General features: G+C 42.3%; 1 protein-coding gene across 1 annotated transcript in view; it reads left to right on the forward strand.

Moving 5' to 3' along the window:
- pou6f2 (POU class 6 homeobox 2) overlaps window positions 1-25,615 on the forward strand; it is a 129,632-nt gene that overhangs the window by 1,267 nt on the left and 102,750 nt on the right. The window contains exons 2-3 of the mRNA XM_035415383.1: window positions 767-836; window positions 21,375-21,549. Of these exons, the coding sequence (XP_035271274.1) occupies window positions 767-836; window positions 21,375-21,549 (245 nt within the window). The remainder of the gene's footprint in view (window positions 1-766; window positions 837-21,374; window positions 21,550-25,615) is intronic.

Genomic DNA, 25,615 nt, shown 5'->3' on the forward strand with positions numbered 1-25,615 from the left:
TCTTGAGTGCAGTCAGACCACTGATGTTTTATATTCTATGTTTTCTTATTCCCATACGTTTGGTGCATAATACATTTTTTATTTAAATTTTAATCATATACATTATTAGATTAATTGAAACACAGCAAACAAATATAATGCTTAATTTTGCTTTCCTCTTACATCAACTAATGGTGCCAGAAATTCCATAAAAAATTTCATGTCATCTATTTAGATATGATTTAGATGTGATTCAGTTAAGATACATTCTCACATTGGCATTCATAATTCTGCATCAGTTTTACACATTGCTGTACAATTACAGGCAGCAAAGCAAATACAGTGATACTCCCCATTTAATTGGAGTTTGTGTAAAAGGTATGTAATCCATAACTGCACTGCAGGCTCTGTTAAGTGAAGTGAATGCAGTAGCTGGCTTGTAATGCAACAGATATTGGATATTTGTCACTGTCACATCAGGTCTGGAGAAAAACTAATACACTGCATGCTTGTAAGTATCTATGGTGGCGTAAGAGTGGGGTCTGTAAAAGGTCTGTGTGTGTGTGCGTGCGCTGTGGCCACGCGTGCGCATCTGGTTGTCTGAAGGGTATGTTTCTGTGTGTGTGTGTCTGTCTGTGTTTAAAGAGGGTGTCTGGTTCACATGACCTGCTGCGTCATATTCAGGAGGGCAGCTTGATTTTGCTGTGCTTCTGGGGCCAGTGGCTCTCAGAGCACATGTTGTTGACTGAAAGATGTACGCCAGCAGCCCCCTCTTCTTTCTACGCAGGCTCCACAAGATGGATTGTCATCTCCCAGCTCAGCAGGACCCAGGTGCCACTGATGCTGTAATTGGCCAGGTATGGAGTCAGCCATTTCTCAATACTTTCTTATATACAATGTGTCCCCACCCCCCATCCTCAGCTACTTCAGGTCTAAAATATTCCATGTATACATTCTATGCTGTCCTCTGACTTGCCGGTATTTGATTCTGGATTTGACTTGGCTGTTTGTCTCCCACTGCAATTTTTATTGACCTTTGACAGTGTGTTTTTACTGATTGCACTTGTTGTAAGTGCCCTCTTGAGACTGAGAAATTGTGTGTATTTGTGGGTGGAAACACTCATGTGCATGTGTTTGTGTGTGTGTGTGTTTATGTTTCTGTGTATGTACTTGTATGTGTATGTGTGTGTGTGTGTGCACACGCATGTGTTCATTTTGTGTGAACACTTACATCTGCGCTTGTGTGTGTACGTACATTTTTGTGTGTGCGTTTTTGTACGTCTCGGCACGCGTGTGCCTGAGTGAGCGCAGTTGCCCGTGTTCCGCGCATGTTTTAGCATTAGCGGTGATGACAGCAGAAAGGAGCATAGGCGACTGCACTGAACCCTAATGCGGTTACTGCCCTTGCCCCCCCCCCCCCCCCCGTCTTGTGCCATTGGATTGTGCACACCTCCCTCCCTCTCCACCTCGCGGAGCCGTGCGCTGCGAGAAGGGTGGAGGTGCAGCCGCCCCCCCCCGTCTACAGGGAGCGGCTCGCACACGAGGCACAGCCTCAGCTCTGGAGATGCAGGCAGCCGCCACTCTTCCTAATGCAATCATACGGTAATAACTCCATTAATCAGACCAAATGCACCCCACAACCTGGCTGTGCTTGCTGAAAGCAGGCGTACATAAATAAACAAAATGTTCTGTACTGGCTCAGTCGGTTACCTCCTGATTATGATTTGCGCTGTTTCCATGCTATTTTAACCTATGCTTCGACGGTGAAGCTGAGTTTGCAGCTAAACGAAGTAAGGAACCGGTTCCATTCTTCTTTGCACTTTGTGATGTCGGCTAAAGAATTTCAGCATTTATTTCACTTTTGTCCTTTATTGCGGAACAATCAGTTCAGCGGCTGCAAAAATTGACGGGTGACGGATGTGTTGTCTGGAATAATTACGAGTAACATTTTTAAAAATTTGTTATTCAATGATCAATCTCACCACATGAACAATTGCGCCTCTACATTCCAGTGTCTTAGATGCCGTTATGACTGAATTTCATACGTGGTTGCACTAAGGGTGTAGATTATGGTCCCTGTATGCCTATGCTCATAATTCTACAAAAATGTGCACAAATCTACTAAGAATGACTTTACCATCCAGGAACTATACAGGTTAAATAAATGTCTGTGTTGAAAAATACACGTTAAGGGAATCACCCTATGTGTTTCTGTAAACTGAATGTTATCAGGAGAACTGATGTAATATGTACACTAAAGTGTACATATAAGCATTGTGCAACAATTAAAAGCAACTGATGTGCTATATCTGAAAACCAGAGAGATGTATGGATAGATTAAAGAAAAGATTTTACTTCATTCACTTGCAGGTGAACAGATGCGAATTTCAGACGATTAATTGGCATTGATTTAGTTAAGATGGTTCACTGGTGTGAACCATAATTCAGTGCAACAAAAAAAATTAGCGAGTGATAGAGACTGCAGTGCAATATGATATAATAAAACAGACGAGATTTGAAATGATCAAATTCATATTGCTTCGTACTGTATTTTTTGTACATAGCATGGTATATACCAATGAACAGAGAATTCAGTCTGCCATTGAAAATACATTACTGGCCTTAACATGGTTGCCACAGCCAGCTACATTATAAACAATATCTAATAGTGCAGCATGATGCAATTGCATTCCTTAGTGCTCTCCTCTCTTCTGCGCCTTCATTGCTGCGAGGGAAAACATGGCGATTTGTGCAGTCAACAGGGAACCATGACTGACAGTTGGCTTCATCAACATTACAGGCCTCTTATTTCAGGCCGACGCCAGGTAGACAGGTCACCGTATCCGACTGGCCAGCGGCCCGTTCCCCCTGGGAGAAACACGGTGGAGCAGCGCAACCTCTGCCAGTAGGCCAAAGGCCCTGGCCTGGCTGCACATTTGTGTGTTCGCCTACTCAATCCACTGGCCAACACGGGGCGGTGGTATCTCAGTTCAGACAGGAACAAGAGAATTCTCACTGAAAAACCACCTGAGCCCGCGGCCGACGGGCAGGCAAAGAACGGTGTCAAGTCAATGTTGTTAATTTTTTTGCCAAAACCAACTCATAGCCTCAATGGTGTGTATACTATGAGCTCCATAATGTTTGGAACAAAGACATATTTATTTTCTTGATTTGGCTCTGTACTCCACAATTTTAGATTTTTAATCTAACAATTAATGTGTGGTCAAAGTGCAGATCTAAAATAGCTGAAAAAGTGGAAAATTCTTGACTGGCCGAGTCATTCACATGATCTGAATCCAAATGAACATGTGTTGCACAAGCTTAAAGGAACTATAAATGAGCAGGAGCTGAAGATGGCCTGGTGACCTGGTGATGTATGTGGGTCACAGACTTCTAGCAGTCATTGTATGCAAAGGATATGCATCAAAGTGCTAAACATGACTGCTTTCCCTTCTATAATATTAATTTGCCCCAAACATTCTGATGCCCTGAAATGGGGAGACTATGTATAAAAATGTCTGTAATGTATACATGGTGAATACAAAATGTATGAAAAATACCCTGCAATAATAGCTGAGAATGTGGACTTTAACCACACGTGAATTGTTTGGTTACAAAAACCCAGGACCTTCCCACTGCACCACCATGCCGCCCACGATTATGTCTGATGAAAACTTTTCTACCGATTAGTGGGAAAGTTATCTAAGAATAATTGTCCTAACGCTTTCATGAGCCTGCAGGAAACCCAGTGCATTTCCTCAGACAGATGTAGATGTAGAAGGTAGAGTGTTTCAGAATTCCTCTGAGTTGGAGGTAATGGATATCGAATCTGATGTATTGGGTCTGATGTACTGACAGGAATGAAGGAGATTTTTTTGGTATGCGTTCCCTCTCTTAGCTCATCTTCAGTGGTGGTGAAGTGAAAATGTCAGTGTAGTGCAGCCGACTTTGAAAAGTGATAAGAAAGAAGCATAAAAACATTCACTGAAAATATGATGGACACCACATGCCCCTTCACAGTAGCTCAGTTTTTATATTTCTATTCTATCTTTATGTTTAAAAAAAAAATGAAAATCACAATATATTAATTTTCTGTGACGTCAATCTGGTGTTGCATTGCAGATCTTCATCATATCTGCTGTTGGTAGGGCCTTTACAACACAACGCGCGGTGTCAATACTTTCCCAGCAAGCACTGGTGTTTTTGACTGAGTTTGTTTCCTTCGCGCATAACGCATCTTACCGTTCAGCATTTTAAATGGTGCTTCATATTTCATTTTCCATTGTAGAGAAGCTCATGTGCACGTGGTGAACCCATCACACACTTGCAGGTCAGAAACGGGCGAGAGGTAGAACTCATATGACGAAAACAGATAGATGGCCGCGGCATCGATCGGTCCTTTCTGCGGGCGAGAGGCAAAACGCGTTCGACCGCTCCTGCGCGGTTCTGACCGCGGCCGAGCAGTGCCCGGGCAGGTTTGTTTACCCACGCTGGCCCGGGAGTGCAGATGGCAGCTCTTGATGAGATTTACTCAGACATGTTACATTTTGATTAGCAACAGCCGCCGCCGAAACCGTCTCGCTGAGGAGATCGCTCGCGGCAAGCCGTCGATACTTTCCCCGGCTTTGACGCAGATGCGCCGCGACACCGCGCGCCTGCGTCGGCCGACGCGCGGCGGCGGGCAAACGAAAAACCCGCGAACGGCCGCGCGTTTTCCGACTCGATCCGGCCCCGAGGCGCTGGCGACGGTGGGGCCTGGGGTGCCACGGGGGGGGGGGGGGGGGGGATTTCAATCTAGGCCGCAGATCGCCGCCGGAAAACACAGGGGCGAGAATCCAGCCCACGTACGATTTATGACTCCTAAAGGTAGCCACATTCATTTAAGTGCGAAACGCGCGCGTCTGTTTTGAAACGCCAAAGACGCAGATCGATTTAGCATTGAGCCAATCAGCTGGCATGTTTGCTTTCATTTGATTCAATAGCCGCTGTTTGAAAACTGCATTTGCAATGGTGAAAAGTTGATGGATGCTGGCTGGCTCCCAATGCCACGGTGCACTTCGCTGTCTGAGCCGGTTTGGGTTGATTTACATCACGCGCTTCAGGGGAGGAATCTCGCGCCGTACAATGCAAACTCTTTGTGCAGTAAAACTTTAAATTCATAACCACGCATTTGAATAGTTGTGTGCTTAGCTGTTTAATAAAGTACCCTTTAAATAGTTTAATAGCCCTCAGGTGGCATAGTGGCTTTCCCTGTGTCTGCACGCTTAGGACAACTATCTAATTATTGATGAGAGCCACTCTGATATTCAACTGCACTGAGACACGAAGGCTCTCATGAATGTGCCTTAAGGCCTTTCTTCAATAATTAACATTAAGTCCTAATATCAGCCCCTTTTTTATTTAATCTTAATCTTTATTTAATGTTTACATTCCAGTCACCCCTCAAAAAAATTTTTTTTTTTCTTTTTTTTCTCAGAAAATAAAACAAAGAAGGACATGGCAAACCCTCCCATGATGAGCACTTCGAGTTTTGCAGTCCCAACTGACAGATAATGCGTAATTCCCGATGAACGGTGATGTTGGGCTTCTACGCACAAGCTTTTACGGTACATGTGAATGCTATTAGGCTATAGAAGAGTAGCATGAAAAGCGTGTTAGTTTCCAATGAGCGAAACGTGTGACCACACTTGAGCAAGAACTGAGCATGTAACATGTCCTCCTTACAAACACTTGGGAACTCTTTTGCGTGGGGCTAATAATTAAAGCTGAAGAGACCATTCTGCACAGTAAGTGCAACCATGATCTTAAGGTCAAGAGCTGAGGTAAAATCACAAATAAATGAAAGAACTGGGAACCAGACATTTCTTGTACATTAGGCGCTTGTCTTTCCTTCCCTGCTGAGAACAGCTGGTCACTTAAGTGACATTCAGGCTTGTGAAGATTACAAACATTTATTTTTCCATCCGGTTGCAAACCTGATCAATTCAGCAATTTTCATAGGCTGGAAGAGTGTTAGAAAGCAGCCCCTCCCCTGGCCCACAAGCCTGAGCAGCAGAGAGTGAGGCAGCTACCTGTAATAAAGCAATAATATCACTACAGACCGTACAGTCAGGTAGAGGTACTGTGCTATAGAAACACCGAGTTCTTTTTGAAGCCTCACAGGAATTGCCACACATGGAGGCATGAAGCATGAGAATCCTTCTGAGAATAAAAAATCCTTTTCCATTTGGTTTATGTTTATTGATGGAAAGATACGTACTTAGCTCTATTTGTGACAGTGTTGCAAGAGGACAGTGTTGTGTGTTGTAAGCGGGAAAAAGCAGACGCAGTATTTCAGCGGTCACTATGCATTTCTGTATTCAGATAAAAGATTCTGTAAATGAGAGAAAATTGCGGTTTTCTAGCCTATTGCAGTTGTGCTTTAAAACCATTGGTGATTTGGCAAATACTGTATTTAAAAATAGCTGTAATATAATAATAATAATAGATAATTTCTATTTAAGGCGTATGTCACAGCCACAAGCTAGATGTTCTAAACGCTTAGCCATTATATTCAGTTACATTTTATTACAGTCTCTGTCTGAGCAATACTAATGCTAGCTCCAGCTGGTCCAGACATTGCTGGTGCTTCAGGGAGCTCACTGTTCTTTTTTTAAAAATTAACTGTTTCATCTGCTGAAGCCAAAAGGACTGACTGTGCTACAGGTGGATCTGGCTTTCAAATGACAATAGTCCTGCTGTTAGCATGGCCATTTACAAGTGATGGAGGAGGTGAGCGACACATTTATGCAACTTTCCTTTGTACAGCTGAAAAAAAGGCTCATGATTCAAGAGAATAACAGAACAGGAAATCTTCAGGAGGTCAAAGGAGTTTTTCGTTTTTTTTTTCATTTTGTTTTTACCAGACTTCTTCAAAGCTTTTTTTCAGAGCCACTTTGCGGAACACTGTAGCGCGTTCGCTAGTGGTCGTATTCCCATGCCTGGGAGTGCCTTTGTCCTTATGTTGCAGAGCGCTAGGCTCGCTGCTCATTGTCAGTCCCTCAAAAGCCATTCTCTGTCCCGGTAAGGAGGCTCTCCAGACTGAACCATGTGCCCCATGGTTCCTCGCATCGCCGTCTCCTTCCCCGGCTCTCCCTCCTTCCCTATACAACGGTGAAGCTGAGGCTCCCCAGGGGAAGTCTTCTTCTGAGACAGAGCAGCCATGAGTTTCCCCCATCTTACCTACAAGCTGACCTTTAAGATTATTTCAGCGCAGACATCGTGTTTTTTGGGGGGGGGGGGTGAGTTCTGCTGGGATTGACGTGTGTATCCCTGGTCCGTTTGCTGGAAGCCCTGCAAGTCTTTTTCCCAGGTGTGGCAAGGACTTTTCGCAATCTTCCGCTATCACAAAATAGCCCTTATGAATCAGCAAATGATTGATGAATTACTTTTGTAATGCGTTGTTATTATGCTTCTCGGTGTATATTTTGTCTGTAGTTCACAAAATAGGTATCAGAGAGGTTTGCATTTTTGTCTGGATATTTCTTTGGAGTTGCAATTTGGGGTCTTTGGCTTTAGTGTGTGTACCAGTGTTATTTTGGTAACATTTTCTATGTCCTATTTATGGTATGTTATATGTCATGGAGATGTTACTTACTGTATCAGTGATGTCGTAACACACCATATTTGTAGTTAGCGATGTCCATGCATTTCTGAATGTTTATGTAAAGCTTTTTCAGAAGGTATACCCTGCTTATGAAGGTTGTATAGAAGAGTTATATAGCTGCTGTGATGGGATCATTCATAGAAAATATTACTGAAATACCTCTGATATGTTCTCTGTTGCATTCTGGCAGAAGACTTTCTTCTATTCTAGTCATTTTCGGTCTCGGCCAAAACAGCTGACAGATTAATTGACTGCTGGTCGGGGGTTCAGACTTGAGCAGATGCGATCCCTGTTCACTTCTCAGGGATGTGACTTGTGAATGACATAAGTTATATTAGGTTCTGAGGAAGGAAACTGAGATAATAATGCACTTAATCAAACTGGCGCTAGCTATAAAGCTCTTTTGCTCTTACTGTAGAATATGGGCACACAATGCACATGAACATGATATTCAGATATTTACATTGAGCGGAAATACATAACTGCTACAATGATAAAGCATATAGATCACGTAATTTGCCCTGTGTGGGTCAGCTTCACACACACACAGTAATTTCTGATGCAGTATATTCAGTGTCCATTTTATATAAAGTAAATGAATTCCACCACAAGTCATTTCAGTGCTATCTGCCTTGTCTTTGTCTAATTCATTTTTCATACCTTCTCAGACTAGTGTCAGGGCCTTCGCCGATGCTCAGTTAGAGAGGAGGAATGAATCCAGGTAGTGAGCTTCAACCCTCTTCCATTTGACCCCCCCATGTTACATACACTGTCTGGCCTTCCCGCTTGATACACCACCGCAGGGCCTTCTGCCCGGCTCCGGTGGGGGGGCCTACGTCACTTCCCCTCCCCCAATCCCCCTCCACCCATCCGATCCCCCTCCGCCCGTCCGATCCCCCTCTGCCTGCTCGATCCCCCTCCGCCCGTCCGATCCCCCTCTGCCCGTCCGATCCCCCTGTGACCCGCCTGCCCGCCCGCCAGGGCTCAGAGGAGAGGGGACCCGCGGTGAAAACAATCAGCACATTTACTTCAGGTCTTAGTGATTCCATGCAGGTCGATACTCCATGCTGATGCGCTGAAAGCAGGAAGGGGGAAATCTCGAGGCTGAAGTGGGGCGGAGGGGCGGAGGGGTGGGGAAACAATTTCCTCGAGTTCAGGAGGTACGTGCAGGCATGTTGTGATCTCTGTTTCCTGAGCACCTCTTCTATTCACCGCCCAGGGAAGAACTCAGAAAGTCATGAGGGAAATAGTTGGTTTTAACAGAGACTGCGTGGGTGCAATGCACGAGTAGTTATGAGGTCTGCGTGTGCAGTGTACTGTATTTATGGGCAACTAATCAAATACATATCAGGGCCATTATGAATCAGGATGCCAAGTGCTCAGAGGAGTGGCAGGATATTAATATTCACCACTGAAGGGACTGTTCTAACACCCTTCAAAGTAGCGTGTTAGAGTATGACAAACATGCAGGAATGGGCAGTATTTCAAATACATGTATTGGATATTATATATTCATTCATAGAATACTAGTGTTTTCATAATGTGGGATGCTTGCTCCATTTTGGTTTAGTTAAAGCCCCTGTGCCACCTGCAAAGCAACCGATGCACCAACCATTTCACTTTAGTTTATAGACGCATTTATTTTGATGGTATTTTGTATTTCACAAGAATATACGTTACAGTCTGTTTTACCCAACCTTCCACATGTAGCTCAATGTTGAGTCCCAAGACTCAGCACAGCGCAGTGTCATATCATAGCACAGCGCAGCTTGTGTTCCACAACTCAACAGAAGAGTCATATATCCAAGACTCAGCACTACATAGGGTTAGCATTCCAGGACCAAGCACGGAACCGCACCATGCTCTCGCACCCATCACAGCACAGTGTCATATTCCAGAACTCAGGATGGGACAGCCTCATATTCCACGGAATAATTTACAGACATGCTGCAGATGCCACTGTGTGCATTTTCATTGAATTTATGAATCTATAACACTGAGTCAGCAATGTATGTGACTTCAGACTACTCTGAATGAGATATTACTTGGTGGTGTTGACTATGCAATGTGTTTTGCTTCCACCCAAGAAAGTAGAAACTCGCTTGAAGTTTCTCCAAAGAAATTCAGTAAAATATTCTGAAATCTAAATTCACATTTATGCCTAAGACAGAATATTGAGGTGGAAAAGAATACAGCAATAATTTCTTTTTTCTAAAGAGTTTTCCTCATAGGGAAAATTGTTTTGGTACCGGCAAAACTGCAAGTAAGATGTATGTGTGTGCATAGGAAACAGCACACAATGTATATGCACTGTAGAAAGACCACTCAGTGTACTGTTTAAAGCCCACATACCAATAAATAATGATGCACTGATAATGTGAATAAAAATGTGATTGATGTCAGGACCTTCAAGTAGCATTTATTTAACTGTGAGCGAAACATATTTGTCACTATTTATATGCATTATGAAATACAGTAATAACTCGGTGCGCTGAAAAATTGTTATGTTAGGTAAGGTAACTTCACCGTCGCCTACTCGTTTAGCATGTGTGGCTTAGCAGTATGGTGGTTGTATTTATCATCATCAGCTGGACATTATGGGCTGTATGTCATTATCATGAGAGGCATCCATTCCACCCTTTTTGGTATAACAACCCGACGTGTTCAGTGACACAGTGCAGTGTTCAGTGCACTGCAGCCAGAAATGCTAATATCCCATTCATCCTGAGCTCGTCCCCTGGGAACGCATGAAACAATTTACTCTTCTAATGCGCTGAAGACGTAGACCGCATGTGCTTGGTCTAGTGTAGTGCGAAAGATGGCATATTAAAGTGATGTAATTACAGCTTCAGATGATACTGCGGTGCATTAATCACAAACCCTGCATGCATTAGCAGCAGCATTAAGAAGATTGTGATTTGTTTCAACAGAAACGTAATACAAAACATAATTCCCTTTTAATGGTGTTTTTCTTCTCTCTCTCCTTTTTTTTTTTTTGCGTGGGCCTGCATCGGACAATTAATTTGCTTCTGCGCTAGAGATGATGCTTTATTTTACTTGTCATGCAAGGTATTCCTTCCCTTCTAATTACGATCTGCCCACGGTAGATTCGGCCGGGTGCTTTCCTTTGCAATTAGTATATATTACACAGTTAATGACTAACACTCTCTGGTGTCATAAAACCCAATGAAGTGATAAATTTAAAGTAATTGGAGTAATTCAGTGGCTGAGTGTTAAATGCGGGGACAGGAAGAACGGAAGCAGTTGTCGCCATCTGCGCCCGCGGCTCTCCCGCCGGGGCTGATGGGAAATCTTTCTCAGACACGATATACATTTTATTAGTCATGTTTGTTTTTAAATAGGTCACCAGGGACTACCGAGCCGTTCTCTGCCAATGGCCCAAAGGGGTCTGAATCGCAGCTGGCACGGCGGCCATTTCTGGTACGGGGGGACTACAGAGGAGCTTGATATTTATAAGGCTGATTTTATTGTACCAATAATGTGGCTTTAGTCAAAGTGGCCGCTAAACGGATAATATGTCTGTCATTTATCGAGATTGTATTTTTTTTCCCTCCCCCTCCTCATCTTCTGGAGATTTCTAATGCACTGTTGGTGGTGAGGAATAATTCCTCCCCTCCTTTACAATCTACTTAGCAATGATTTATTGATCCAGGCTTCTTCCTTCATAGAGAATTACTGATCCTTTTTGGGAAATCAGATTTTCACACCTTTCATGAGAGTGTGCACAGCACGGGTCCCAGGAGGTTGCCAGAGAAGTTGACTTTGAGGAGAGGCCCCTTGGCGACGTGCGTCTCTGCGGGCTCATCGCTAATCTGTAATGTCAGTAATGTGGGGAGGGTAAAAATAGTTTCATCCCACTCCCTCTATTGCTCCAGAAGCCAGGCCTTTTGAAAAGCTCCTTTTTGTTTATTTGAGAAGCAGTCAGGGTTTTTTTTTTTACCTGCTGTCAAGCCCCATGTTCTGGATGGCAGTATTGATTTTGAATAATCTCCTGACTGCGGGATGTCAAAATGGATGTGGAACACAGTTAGAATTAAGAAATCTTGTCTAACTTGTGGGATAATACTAGGGGCCTGGTGATGTAGCTGTGGACAGATTTCACTTTGGTGGATTTTACAATTTAAGTGGTTGGCCAAACAAAGTTGTTGGGCAACTACATACTGTATCCAAAAAAAGCCATTTTGAGTCTTCTCTAGACTCTATTGCAACATTGGATATTTGGTCCTGTATGCCCGTTTAAGCTTTTAACTCAAGACCAGGGCTAGGGAGGCACACACTGTATTGTTTTTCTTTTCTTGCCTTTACTGTTTTTTTAAATCAGGAGATGCTTCAGTAACCCTCCATGTGATGTTTTTATGAATTCTGACTTGGAAACTGAAACTTTACTCTAGGATGGCATCTGAATCTTTTCTCTCTATATTTATCTTTGCCATTATTTGTGTTGCCTGTTGTATATTTCCAACTATTTCTCTCTATATAGTAAAATAGACCTCATTCAAACTCATCCAAGGAAAAAGTTTCTCTGAAAAATATTTTACTAACAAGTTTTTGGTGTACTTCTTCATGAAACACTAAATTTTGGTGCAACGATGCCCGCTATGATCTAGAATAACATCCTGTGGTCAGGACACCCATGAAGCAATTAGCCATTGCTTTGCCTGTAGAAGGAGAGTTTCCGTTGGCAGTTTATTCCCTGTCTCAGCACAAATTAGCATCTTCTTTTAATAGCTGAGCAGCATAAGTGCTCTTAAGAAGTACTAAAGATGCAGAAACTATTTTATATGTTAATAAAATATAATTGTCTTATGGATTAATTTGAATTGTCCTCAGGCTGTGGTGTTGAGCTAGTCTCTGCCATTTAGCCAGGAACTGAATTTTCAAACATGTTGTAAAGGTTTCTATCTAATTCATCATCACTTCACAATTTCCTGTTATCGTGTAACACAACAAAGATGCTTCTCTCAGGTATCTCAAGAAAAGACCTAGAGACCTCAGACTGGTGTCTGTGGAAGAATTTTAAAGAGGAAAAGACTGTTGATTCTTTGGGCACCTCCCAGATGGCAAGGAGGACGTAATGAGCTAAATCCAGTCTCATCCCTCCAGCTTGATGAACCTTAGTATGTACTCTTTGGGTAGTTCCTGTGTGTGTAGTCCTCATTAACTTGATGTGGATAACATAAAGGGCTAAGTCTACTATCCTGAGTTGTTCCTCGGTGCTAGAGGAGTTCACCTTCTCTACTACTCTCTGTTCCCATGCACTTAATTGGAGAAGAAGGTCAGCACGCTTTCTTTTGGGGCATCAATGGGACCTCACTCTGTCCAGACTCATTAGTTTGTTTCTGGCATGCCAGCTGCGTGCAGGACATTCCTGACAAGCAGAAAGGACCATGGGTACTTTGAGGGCTACTTTGCTGAACTGGCCAAACGCAGAGCCCATGGTCGATGTGGATCCAGACCCAGGCCACAGAAAGAATCTGGGTACGGTCATAAATGCAGGTCGCAGGGATGATGGGAGGACATCAGGACAGAGTCATCTACCCCCAGGTTTAGATAAAGCTCAATGGTGCTCCCTTGGGCACGTTGCTCCTCCCACTCATCCAAGACCTGACAGGAACTCACTGGAGATTCGGAAAAAAAGAAACTGTTACAGCAAAAATAAAAAAAACAGTTGCTAAAGCATGTGTTTGACCCTCCTACATGATGGTCAGAGCAGGCTCCTATGGGGCCAGAAATGAGGATAGTGCAAGACTATCCTCATTTCTCTTAACATTAGGCATCTCAGTATGCCAGTCTTCTAATATGTACATTTTAATGAGGTGCTGGTTGCTTAGTTTAAAAGCACGAATGTGCTGTCTGTCAAGCAGCACACGTGTCAGGTTAGCGTAAGTTCATTTTATTACTGAATGAGGAGGAAAATCCACATCCAGAAAGTGAAAGGGAAAGTCCTACCCAGTAATTAGCACAGTTCTTCAACCAGGAGGTTGAACTAATTAGTGAAATCAGCCGGCTGAGTTCATGAGGCGGGGGGGATGGCAGGACTTTCTTTTCTGAGCCCTGGACTTTTCACCTCTGGTTGATTTACATTTCTGTTTGTACAAGATAAAAAGCCGCTGAAAGACTTCTTCCATTGATCCTGTTGATCATTTTAGCTGCTATTTATTTATGTTTCTGCACTTCCGATGTTGGCTCCTGGAGCGTTACTGAGAAGGTTGCAAGCCCCCCCTGTTCCCCTTCATCGGATCAGGCCTCAAACCAGACCTGCGCAATATCCCGCGCTCCTGTAGATCACATTATGGGCTAGTGCATTAGCTCCGCGCGCGGAGCTCAATCAGTCAAACCTGACGTCTGGTCGTTTTTCCTCAGAGCAACCATAGGCACTGCATTTCAGGAGGACACGCAAGACCTAACCACAGAGAAAACAGCAGAGCCAGAAGTCCGCCATCACGGAATAAAATATGTTGCAGCCGCTGGATTGCTTCAGATGGCAATAAGAGGCCGCGTGTCGCGATTTGATCAATTATACTGGTCGGAGCTAATTCCTTTCCATGCGGCGCTCAACTTCTGTGTGGGTAGTCTTACACGATGCTCAGTCCATGCATCACTCTGTCAGACAGCAAACAATATTTAAAGATGAAATATGAATCTATCCATGAGCATAATATACATATTTATCGCACTGCAATTCTGCCTGCCAGTTTAGTATGCTTAATGGACTAACAATATAATTTAATCAATATTTTATCTTTATGACGGGAACTTACATTCATTTCCAAGCATCAGCTTTATTTTTACATTGTAAATAGAGCAAGTGAACAAGGGAATATTGATGCAACTTAAAACAAGCTAAGCGAAGGTTTCTGAATCTAGGTGTAGAAAAGCCTCTCCTAGTCAACAATCCAAAACTGCCTTAATGTAAGCTTAGGTGTGAGGTGACACGGTAGCTGATATATTAAAAACTATTTGTCAGTGTCATGGCGTATAGCTGGGCACTGGGAACCGCATATCCGATCGACTGGCCCCTCTATGAGCCGAAGTATCCCACCAATGGAACGGAATGGCAAGTGTGCCCACAGCTGGAGACTTTCTCACTAGGAGTGTGTCAGAGGATTCTATATTACATGTCCAGGAGGTGGTGGCATGGACTGTAAGTATTGTGTGTGCGTGTTACCCTCTATATCACTGCTCAGCTCCTAATGCAGGGGGCAGATTAGCTCGCCATGGGCTTTGATGTTGCAGAAGGTCAACCCTGGGGGATCGATGGACAAAAACGAATTCTCACTTTCCTTGCCAATCGATGCCTTTTTTTTATATATTTATCTGAAGTGGGCCTGCTGGGTTTTATGGTTTCCCGGCTTCAAAGAGCTTTTTTAAGGCCCTTCTTTGATAGACCGGGGCGTAACAAGGCATTTTTCAATGGGCCACTTACTTTTCACCAGGTCCATGGTCTTTAGCAGCTGTGGGTACTCTGGAGTTTGAAATGCAGTGCTCTGTCATCAAAATGGTGCATGGGTTTTCTCTGGTTACTATGCATATGACAGGGGAACAGCCATTGGCTGTTTAGTGTGTTTTGTACAATGTTCAAATTCTCTTCAAATTCTTGTTTTACATTTCCCCCTAAATTTGTATTATTATCATGTAACAGATGCATTTCTGTTATATTTATGTATGAAAGTCGCAGCACTCTTTTATAAATATAATCCCAAATTCTATCTCATCATGGTGGCGTTTTTTTTTAAGATTAAGATTTAAATGGATATTTTGTACATTTTCTGCTGCATTCTTAAAATTAATTTCTTAAAAGCATTCTATTTGTCTAATGCAAAAAAAACAAAAACACATACACCAGTTACTGTGTTGCTGGACCATATTAATATTTTCTGTTTATTGATTTTTAAAAACAATGTTTGCATTATTTTTAGTTATTTAACATTATGAACCCATGTTACCAAAACATTTTTTTAAAAACGATGAAAGAATGAACTGTATTAATTTTGTAGACGTTCATTGAAGTGTGTTGTGCTGTGTCTGTCTAATCAAGTATTTTGCAGTGCACACTCAGTTAACCAGGTGTTAAGGCAGGCAATCCATTACCAATAGACAAATATACTTAGTCATAGATTATATAGATTTTGTTCTTATTGTTCAGTAGATTTTGTTTGTTGCTTCTCAAAATTTCATTGCTGTTATCTGGATTGAAGCATACCATTTTCTATCTATATTTCTTTGGTTTCTCAGCAATCAAAATGCTCTAAGGACAACTTGACCTCAAGGCATTTAACTAATGACCATGACACATTATTTTAAATTTATACATTTCACTATTTGTGGAAATTATTTGTCTCGAGACTTTTGGACATTAATGTCAATTTTCATTTGTTACATTTAAGGGAAAAAAATCTAGAATAAATTTATAGTTTACAAAAGAAAATAATAATAATAATAATAATAATAATAATAAAAAGAAGAAGAAGAAGATAGAATTACAGAGCAGAGTTACAGTACAGTAAATTATCCTCATGCTACCAGTCCATCAGCAGTAGAATATAAGAAGGGCAGAGCCTGTTTAAAGGAAGATGAGAAACAGAAGCAGGATCGGGGACAGTGTGCGTCAGACCCTCTGGGGGGCGACAGATATCCCGCGTAAGCCCCCGCCCATCTGTTTGTGTGCTGTGGCAGAGCCTCAGTCGCTCGTTTGCTTCTCTGCCTGTTTCCTTCCGAGGAGAAGTGAGAATGAGGAAACGGTCTGTGTTTCCATCAACACCTGCCGCCAGGTCGTATGCAGACACAGAGGCTCTGATTCAGTGCTGAGGATATGATTGCACATGGAAGGAGATTCAGCTCAGGGAGAAAAACTTGCCATTCTGTATTCTGTCGGATTCAGTAATCTTATGATAGCAACACCGGCACTCTTCTACTAAACAACAATACTGCTACTAGTACTACTTCTAATAATTTTACAATGTTATTATTATTATTATTATTATAATTATTATTATAATTATTATTATTATTATTATTATTATTATTATCATTGCCATTCTTGTTATTATTATTATTATTATTATTATTATTATTATTATTATTAATAATAAAAAATAAAACTATAGGTTTTGCTAAAGTCCTTGCTGTAACAATTATACATACTGACACAGATTCCACAGTTACGGCAAAATTATAATTTTCATAGACACAGGGGAAAACCATGTGCTTTGTCAAAGAGGTAACTCTGCATTTTTAGGCACTGACCATTACACATTTTAACTCACTTTAATCTCACCGATCACCGTGCCTGCTGTTACATATTGCACATATTGCGTCAGCTGGTCCTGGATCAAAAATGTTCCCTATAGTCAGTGGTATGAAAATGGATTTCCTTTTTTTCCTTGTTTTTTTTTCCCTTGCCTGTGACTCAGTGGTTGGTCATCGAGTGTTGCTACAGTATATAACACTGTTTTGGTGATATTAATCCTGTGGGTTGAGGCGTTGCTGGGTGATGGCGAATGCGCTCAGAGATGCAGCTCAAACAGGAGGAGAATATCGATCCAGCAGCGGAATTACTGGGATGGCAAAACCTGGCTGGTATCTAAACTTTTGCTTCACATGGAGGTTAATGAGTTCCGCAGCAAGGGCACCTGCTCTCTGCTGAGAAGATCAGTGGCAGGGTTTTGATTTAACAAGTTCAGGTCTCCATATTAATTTCTATGAATTACAAATATGACAGCAATAAGCATTATAATAGTCATTAAGACGGCATAATTAGATTTAAAGACAGATGGGTGTTCAAAAGCCTGGCAGGATGCACTTGTTACAGCATCTCATTGTGAAAAAGTATATGTATTAGGATGATAAACTTAAGGGCTTCTCTTTTACATGCATGCGTGTCACTGCCTCTGTATTACATTATATGCCAGCACATTTGACTGCACCAGAATGATGCCGCTCTCTCTGTTGCGCACACGCTCTGTTAACTAGCAGGGATCTTTCCCCCATAAGGACGAGTGCTATCGGAGCTCAATCCATTTTGGTGGAAGCCTCCGTCAACAAGACCCACTTTTTTTTCAATCCTCGCATCAAAGCAGAAAGGGTGATTTCTTTTCTGGTTTCGCTAGGTGTCACAGAACTCGCTTCTCATTAAAGACAGAAATGTGACAGCACTCCTTCAGTGCAATCGTACAAATACACAATCGCATCCGAATGTAACCCACACGTGCGGTGCATAACAAAATTATTTGTATCAAACAATAGATATTAAACCAGAGAGAAACGCATGAATAAATAATCTGTGTTAGGTTAATTATGATAATCATCACTGTTTTATCTAAAAAGGAAGACAAGCTCTTACTTATTTAGATTGTATGATTAATTAGCATTTTTATTGCAAAGTAAAATTGATGGAGGTGATGATGAGTATGTCTGATAATAACCAGAACAACTGCAGTAATGATGATGAATTTGGTTTGAATTAATTCACGATTAATGATAAATTGCTGTTAATAATATTACTACATTTATGATTATTTCTATAAATATGATGATAATGACTTTTATTCTATTACTATTGTATGATAATGCTGATAAATATGTATGGATATTGTATATAAAAATATACAAATATGTATTATTACAGTGGGTTAATTATACTATTGCTTAGATAATAATAATAATCATCATTTTTAACCTAATCATAATCACAATCATGATTGCAGTAATAATCAAGTAGTGGAAGTAGATTCATTGTTGCAGATATTTTATGTTTTAACAGTATATTCTGAATTATTGCAACAAACTCATTTCTCAGTCAGCGCTTCGAAGTCAGCTATCACTGGGCTCGAGTGGAACGCAAGGTGTGAAATTTCGGGATGTGGGGGCACTGTGGGCAGCGAACGGGGGCCACGCTGGGTCCCCCGTGGGGATCGGCAGCAGCGTGGGGGCTTCGTGGGGCGGGGGGCGGGGGGGAGCCCGACCCGGCCTGGGGGAGACGGTGCAGCTCAGGCCATTAGCAATTAGCAATTAGCACGGATATCTGATGATGGCCAGGAGGCCAAGCCTGGCTGCTGGCTCTGAGGGACATGGAGGAGGGGGGGGGGGGGAGGGAGCAGAGTGCTTTCCCTGCTCTTTCCCTACGGCCAAAGGAGAAACCCAATCCCCTCCAGGGCCTCGCACACCTCCGGCCGCACCGCCGGGGCCGGGTTCGAACGCTGCCCGGGGAGCGGTTTTATTAAAGTAATTAACAGCACGGCCGTGGAGGGGGGGAGAGAGAGAGAGAGAGAGAGAGAGAGAGAGAGAGAGAGAGAGAGAGCCTGTCATGTTGTTTCTCCGACTGGAGAGACAGATGAAAGATGATAGCGGGGATCTCATCCCCTCCACTTGTTTAGAGATTGTCAGAAAGAGAAATGTCAGCATTATAAAAGCGTCGCTGTGCTCTTGATATGATAAAACCTTCAAGCAGAAAAGAGAGAGGAAAGGGAAAAAAGGGAGAGATGGAGAGATGGGGGGGAGAAGCCTGCCCTTCCGCACAGCAAGCGCGTTGCAGTTGCTTTTTATTTGTCCTGTTTTTCTGTTATGGCTGGCAGCAAAAAAAAAAAAAAAACGACTTCTTTCCCCTCTTTTCCCCCTGTGTTCCTGCTACAGCCCTTGCTTTCCGTCTTTTTTTGTTTTATTATATGTCTCGCAAGCCCTAATGCCCCAGTGAAAATTACATTGTTAAATGACAGTATTTCAAAGCCATGAATGCTTTCCACCATCCCTCTGAGCTTTCAAACAGTCAACAGACTGTAAAGAATAAATAATAAAAAAGTATTGATTATTTTGATGACTGCGAGATTCAATTAGGTATTAATTTTGCCCTCCAGTGGACCTATCAGACTATTCAAAGGGGGGGATTTGGGGGAGGACGGGGGGGACTAAATGCATGTAGAGTGTGGCCGGGCTTAAATAGAGAGAAAATGTGTTTACCTATCTGGGAATAGGAGGGCATTGATGCGCAGAGTCCAATATTTAAGTGCCCTACAAATGAAGCGCCGATGACAAGCGACATTGTTTGCAGGGATATGAGTATTGACCAGCCGCGTTGCATTCGATGACAGCTTAAACTATTTCTATTGATTAACATTTTCATAGATTATCATGTGACAAATCACAGTCCCCCGACGCCCCCGATGAACACATTAAAAAATCCCCCGCGGGGGTTGCGTCCATCGACCGTCACGGGGTGGGTGGGTGGGGGTGGGCTGTTGGGGGTGGGGGGGGGGGACGAGCGGACAGCGGATGAGCAGACCCCCCTCTTCCCCACGGCCGCACACGAGAGCCGGTCACCTGCTCTTCACTCTGAACCCATTTGGGCAGAAACTTCTCAATAAATAACAGGCGGCGAGCGGGGGGAAGTGCGTTTCGCCCTATCCGATCGCCCCCCGTTACCGTTCGATCGCTCCGAAGGAAGCGAGGGGAGAAGGCACCGTGGTCCGAGGGGGCCGTCCGTGAGAGGAAAGCGGGGGTAGGGAGAGGCGCGGGCTCCAGCGCGAGAGCGGCTTTTGGAGCGGCTCCGGGTTCGCGCGTAAAAAAAGTCGGGAGCGTGGAGGACGTGGAGAGGCGGGTCTCGGGTCCGGCGGTCGGCGTGCCGTAGCTCGCTCCCCCGCCTTTCTCAACCTGGTCGTCCGGAAAAAAAACGGCATTTTTCAAACGGTTCCTGTATGTTTTTCTTTCCCAAAGACGTGGCTTGCTGTGGAACAACATTTTCAGTAAGTATATTTTCTACAGACTTCCACAGTACAACTGTAGCTCCATCTTTTTTTGTTTGCAGGGCTTTCAGTTCATAATATAACTGTATAACGGTTCATATGTACCACTTGTATAAGTGTATAGCAGTCTGCATTCATGGAAATGCATTTTTCTGTGCTGTTTTTCAAAAGTGTTCAAACAAAATTCCTTTCCATCGGTTTGATAAAAAGCTATCCACACGTGGGTACACATATTCAGTGAACTGATGGAAATTCAGGATCAATAGTATGTTCTTTGTGTAATGAGTGTGAATAGAAATGAATGAAATTATTTCTGCGTTTGAAAAGAGCGGGACAGCGTGCTGAATGTTAGCCCGGGTCACCTTTGACTTGTGGCTTTTCACCGTGTCACGTGTAGTTTCCTCGCCTGTGAAGCCAGCAAATTCCACCTTCACACATCTACACCATTTTGGGCCTCCTGGCGCTCCTTTTATAAGATGTTAAACATTACTATTAATGCACATTCTGATTATAGTCCGATGCACTTTATGTACTGGATATATATATGACATGTAATTATTGTTTATGTGCGAGAGCATGTAAGTGTGTTTAATGGTAACAAGATTTTGCCTCCACGGCGTATGTGTATTAATGGGGAGTCTGGAGGCTCATGAACGGTGTGGAGCACCTTTAATAGGGTGGGGAGTAATGGAAAACTCATGCGATCTGTAATAGCTCTTCAGTTGACTGCAGCCAGCAATAACAGCAGGAGCAGCATCAGCCTCAGATAAGAGAGAGAGAGAGAGAGGGGGAGAGCATGAGAGGGGGGAGAGCGCACGAGTGAGAGAGAAGAGAGGAAGGCAGAGGGAGAGGGAAGGGAAGAAAGAGCGAGCGAGCGGAGAGGGAGAGAGAGAGAGAGAGTGGGAGAGGGAGAGAGTGTAAAAGCGCACGCCAAAAGCTCAGCACGTTTTTTTTTTCTCTCTCCCACCTGGGTTTTTCTCCGCTCCTTCCAGGATCCAATGATTACAGGGCAGCTCAGCAAGCCCCTGCTCTCCCTGCGCAGCGAGGCGAGCGGCGCCGAGCCGCGGGGCGACGGCACGGCGGCCACCCCGGACAGCGAGCTCAATGAGCCCCTGCTGCTGCCGGCCGAGGCCGCCGACGGCGAGGACGCTCCCGGCAAGCTCTTCGGTGAGTCTGCACCCCCCCGCCCCCCTCGCCCCCATCCCCAACCACCCCCCAACCCCCGCCTTCCCTGAGTCCAGGGCGTCTTTGACCGGGGGGGGGGGGGTCTGCTGCGCGTCCGCCCCTAACCGCCGTGCCTGAGCCGAGGGGTCGACAGTTTGAGCAACCCGGAAAAGTTGGGTTGGGGTTTCGGGGGGGGGTGTGTGGGGGACGGGGGGGTGCGGCTGTGGCGTGGGCCCTGGGCATCGCGGTGGTGCCACGCAGGAGCGAGCTGCTGCCGAAAGTTGACGGCAGGTGTTCACCAGCGCCGCGGGGTGTGCGAACAGCTGTTTTCCAGGTGCGTTTGTCCAGAGTGCCGCGCGTTCTTGCCCGCGACCCGAAGCAGCAGCACGTTTGTTTGGCCTCATAAGTTTGTGGCTGGAAGTGGAATTCCGTTTCGCACTTTGGCAGTACCTTTGTTTGGGAAAGCTTTTGTCGTGTCTCTGTTTCGAGTTGCGCGCTACAAACGGGAGCGCTTTGCTAGACGATGTCAATTCAGGTGTCACGTCAAGAGTTGTCAGAACAGTTGTTTGCGTTCGTTTGATGGTTAATTGTGTTTCTTTGATTTGATTGTGGATTCCCTGTGTGCTCCCCGCGCTGATTTGGGGGTGTTTGGCTGTTGTGGGTAGCAGTGGCACGGTGTGACTGAATCTGGGACGTGGCGGTTATAGAAGAGACACACGGTCATTCATCAGTGAGTCGTGCTTCTTCTGAAGCTGCAGATAAAATGACAAAGAGGAGAATCCTGAGGGGGGAAGAACCTTGTGCTGCGAAGAGTTTACCATTTTATGAAATGTGTGTGTGTGTGTGTGTTTGCGTGCGTGTGTGTGTGTGTGTGTGTGTGTGAAATGGCAAGCGAACAGATGTATATATATCCAGGCAAAAAGTTAAGGGTGAGGCATACACATGTTCTTTAGCAGGGAAGGAAATTGAGATGCTGGTAAACTTTAAAGCATGAACGCTTGACTTGAAAGCATGCATTCAGTGTAAATGTGTAAAATTATTATTATTATTATTATTATTATTATTATTATTCATACTATTTGTTGTTTTGCCATTTTTATTCTTGTATGTTTATTCATAATTCTGTTGTTTTAAAATAGTAGTTATTTACAGGCTTTTATTACATGCATTATGCTTTGTACATTAACTTGTATAATCTATTCAATATTATTTATAGAATTACAAGCTATGCTCAATACATTTTCAAATTATATTTTCATACATAATAACACATGAAATTAATGTAGTGTTCTTTAAATATGCGTACATGTAAAGAAGACAAAATACAATTTATGTGGTTCTGTATAGAGCATAAATCTTAAATTTATGTTATACAAATATGCATGATTAATTACTGATTACCATAATTTACATAACATACATATTATTATTATGTAGATCAAGTATTGTTCACAAAAATATTTAAATTGTAATAGCACAAATTAATTTTAACACATTCATTTTCTCATTTAAATTCTACTTTCATGAAAATATTTGTAATGAAGTTACATTATCCTCTTTATGTTTGAGCATTTACATACCTTATAGAATAATAAATTAATAAGCCATTATTACTCTTTGTTTTATTCTTTTTTCTAAAAATCCCATGCTTTTGTATTGACACAATTATTAATTGTTGTTTGTAAGAACTTCTTTGCCTGTGTACACACACAGCATATAGAAATATTTGAAAGTGGCAAAATATTTTGAGAATGTTGCAACTTCTGTTGAATATATTTATTTATTAAGATTGTGTGTTGATGATTATTTGAAAGTGTTTTACATATTGCACTGAGGGATTGCAAAACCATTAAAATGTTGTTGCTGAAATTATTGAAATGTTATGTTATTGCTATATTAGCTGTTAAAAATTGTGCTGCTCAAACTTTTGGTATGTATTTGATAAATATTATAAATATATAGTTCTCGATTAAAGTGTACTTAAAAGTGTGCATATGAGGGCTTGAGTACTGTAAACCTCAGACCTGATGGTCTGTTGAATTTGGCTGGACGTTATTTTGTTCCGGTTGACAGTTTGTTGTGGGGCAGGTTTGTGGGGGGTGGTGCAGGCAGCTTTGAATCACATGGGGCAGTGGAGCACTCGAACCGGACATTTTCTCTTGGGAAGAAGTGAGGTGACTGAAAAGCGCAATTCGAGAATTCACTTACACTCACAAATATTTGCTCCACAGTTTCCAAGGTAGATACCCATATAATTTTCAAAAATTTTTATTTTTTCAAAAAAACAAAACAAAAAGAAAACCTGGTGCTCCACAGCAAACTAGTATAAATAGTCCTGTAGACAATGAAGGAAAGTGACTCTTGATTTTACAAACAAGTAAAGGTATATATAAAATCAATAAAAAGAGTGGACTCAAAAGACAGCACAATGTGCTGTTGCTGCATCAGCTGTAGGTTAGCGAAGCAGCAGGGCAGCTTTATTTCAGAGGAGCCTGTCAGCCCCTCTCTGGGGGTTGGCTTCAGGGGCAGGAAAGGCCATTGTTAGAAATGTGTTAGGGTGGAGCATTAGGGTTAGAAACAAGGGCTATCATTCGGGGCTGAGTGATAGATATTCTGGAATCTGTGGATGAGCTTAGGCACACGCACCTGCCCAACCCCCCCCCCCCCCCCCTCACTTCGCTGCCCTTTGGCCTGGCCTGCCTTTGGGCAACATTGGTACGTGCAATCTCAGCCATCTAGATAGCGACAGAGAGAGCCTAAATTTACTCAGAAAATGTACAGTAAATGAGATAATTCTGTAGTAAGCTGCATGTATCAAGCAAAATAATTATAATTATCTGTAGTAATAATAATAATAATAATAATAATAATAATAATAATAAAACAACTAACAACTGCGACAACAGCAACAACAATAATAATATTAATAGTCATATTAATAATGGTAATAACAACAACAACAATAATAATAATAATAATAATCATGTATTATTATTATTATTATTATTATTATTATTATTATTATTATTATTATTGGTCAAGCAATTGTTTTAAGGTTTCACTTTTCACATATTTCTATGTAGTGTGTTTTATGTAGTGCGTTCATGAATAACATGAATGTTCAGGAATATTTTTCATATGTTCTATAATAATAATAATAATAATAATAATAATAGTACATGATTATAATAATAATAACAATTATTATTATTATTATTATTATTATTATTATTATTATTATTATTATGTGTTTTCAATCTCATTTATTATTTGGGGTTACAAGTTGATTCATGACCATTTATTATGACCACTGGGGAACATAAATATTTGTGTTCATTTGCATTCATTTCTAATTATTTAGTATAATAGTATAATATTTTTTTTTAATGAATAATGGTGCATTTTTGCTATATTTTACATATAAATCATTTATATACATAGTCCTCAAGTCCAGAAATAAGCACTGATACAACGTAACACGGCATAAATTCAAATGAAGCGTATACTGTACATGTATTCTACATCAGCACTATCCTGTTTTTGTCAGTAATCCAGTGACTGATGAGATGGAGAATGACATGACTATATGTCCTTGCTGTCGTATTCTTCTATTTGTATTGCAGGATGAGCACCCAACTCCGCGTGGGTTACATGCATTCTCATTTCATATGTCCAAACTTCAGGGCCGGTTTCCAGCACTTTTGCTGTGTTATCCCTGTTAGACGATCCAGTCAGCCTCAGGTGTGTCTGTTTCCATAGTGTGGTCTGCTTGTCAGCTCGCTGCCTCAGAGCAGAGAGTGAAGTTACTTTGGGGTGATTTTAACATTTGGTCGCCTGAACAGCTAAATTTACGTTTACAAATATACAAATATAACTGAAAAACTAAGTGGGTTCACTTGAGCCAACTGTTTCAAGATTTCCCAAACTGTATATGTGCTAGAATGTTTTGATGATTTCCGTTACTTTCACATGTTTACAAAAAAAAATGATCCCTGTACTGCTTGATGTATCGGTGTGTTCCATTTGATCTGTTTTTCTTTTTATAATCTCCGTTATGCAGTCATTAGTC

The sequence above is a fragment of the Anguilla anguilla genome, chromosome 4 (assembly GCF_013347855.1).
Source record: "Anguilla anguilla isolate fAngAng1 chromosome 4, fAngAng1.pri, whole genome shotgun sequence".
In the NCBI taxonomy this organism is placed as follows: domain Eukaryota; kingdom Metazoa; phylum Chordata; class Actinopteri; order Anguilliformes; family Anguillidae; genus Anguilla; species Anguilla anguilla.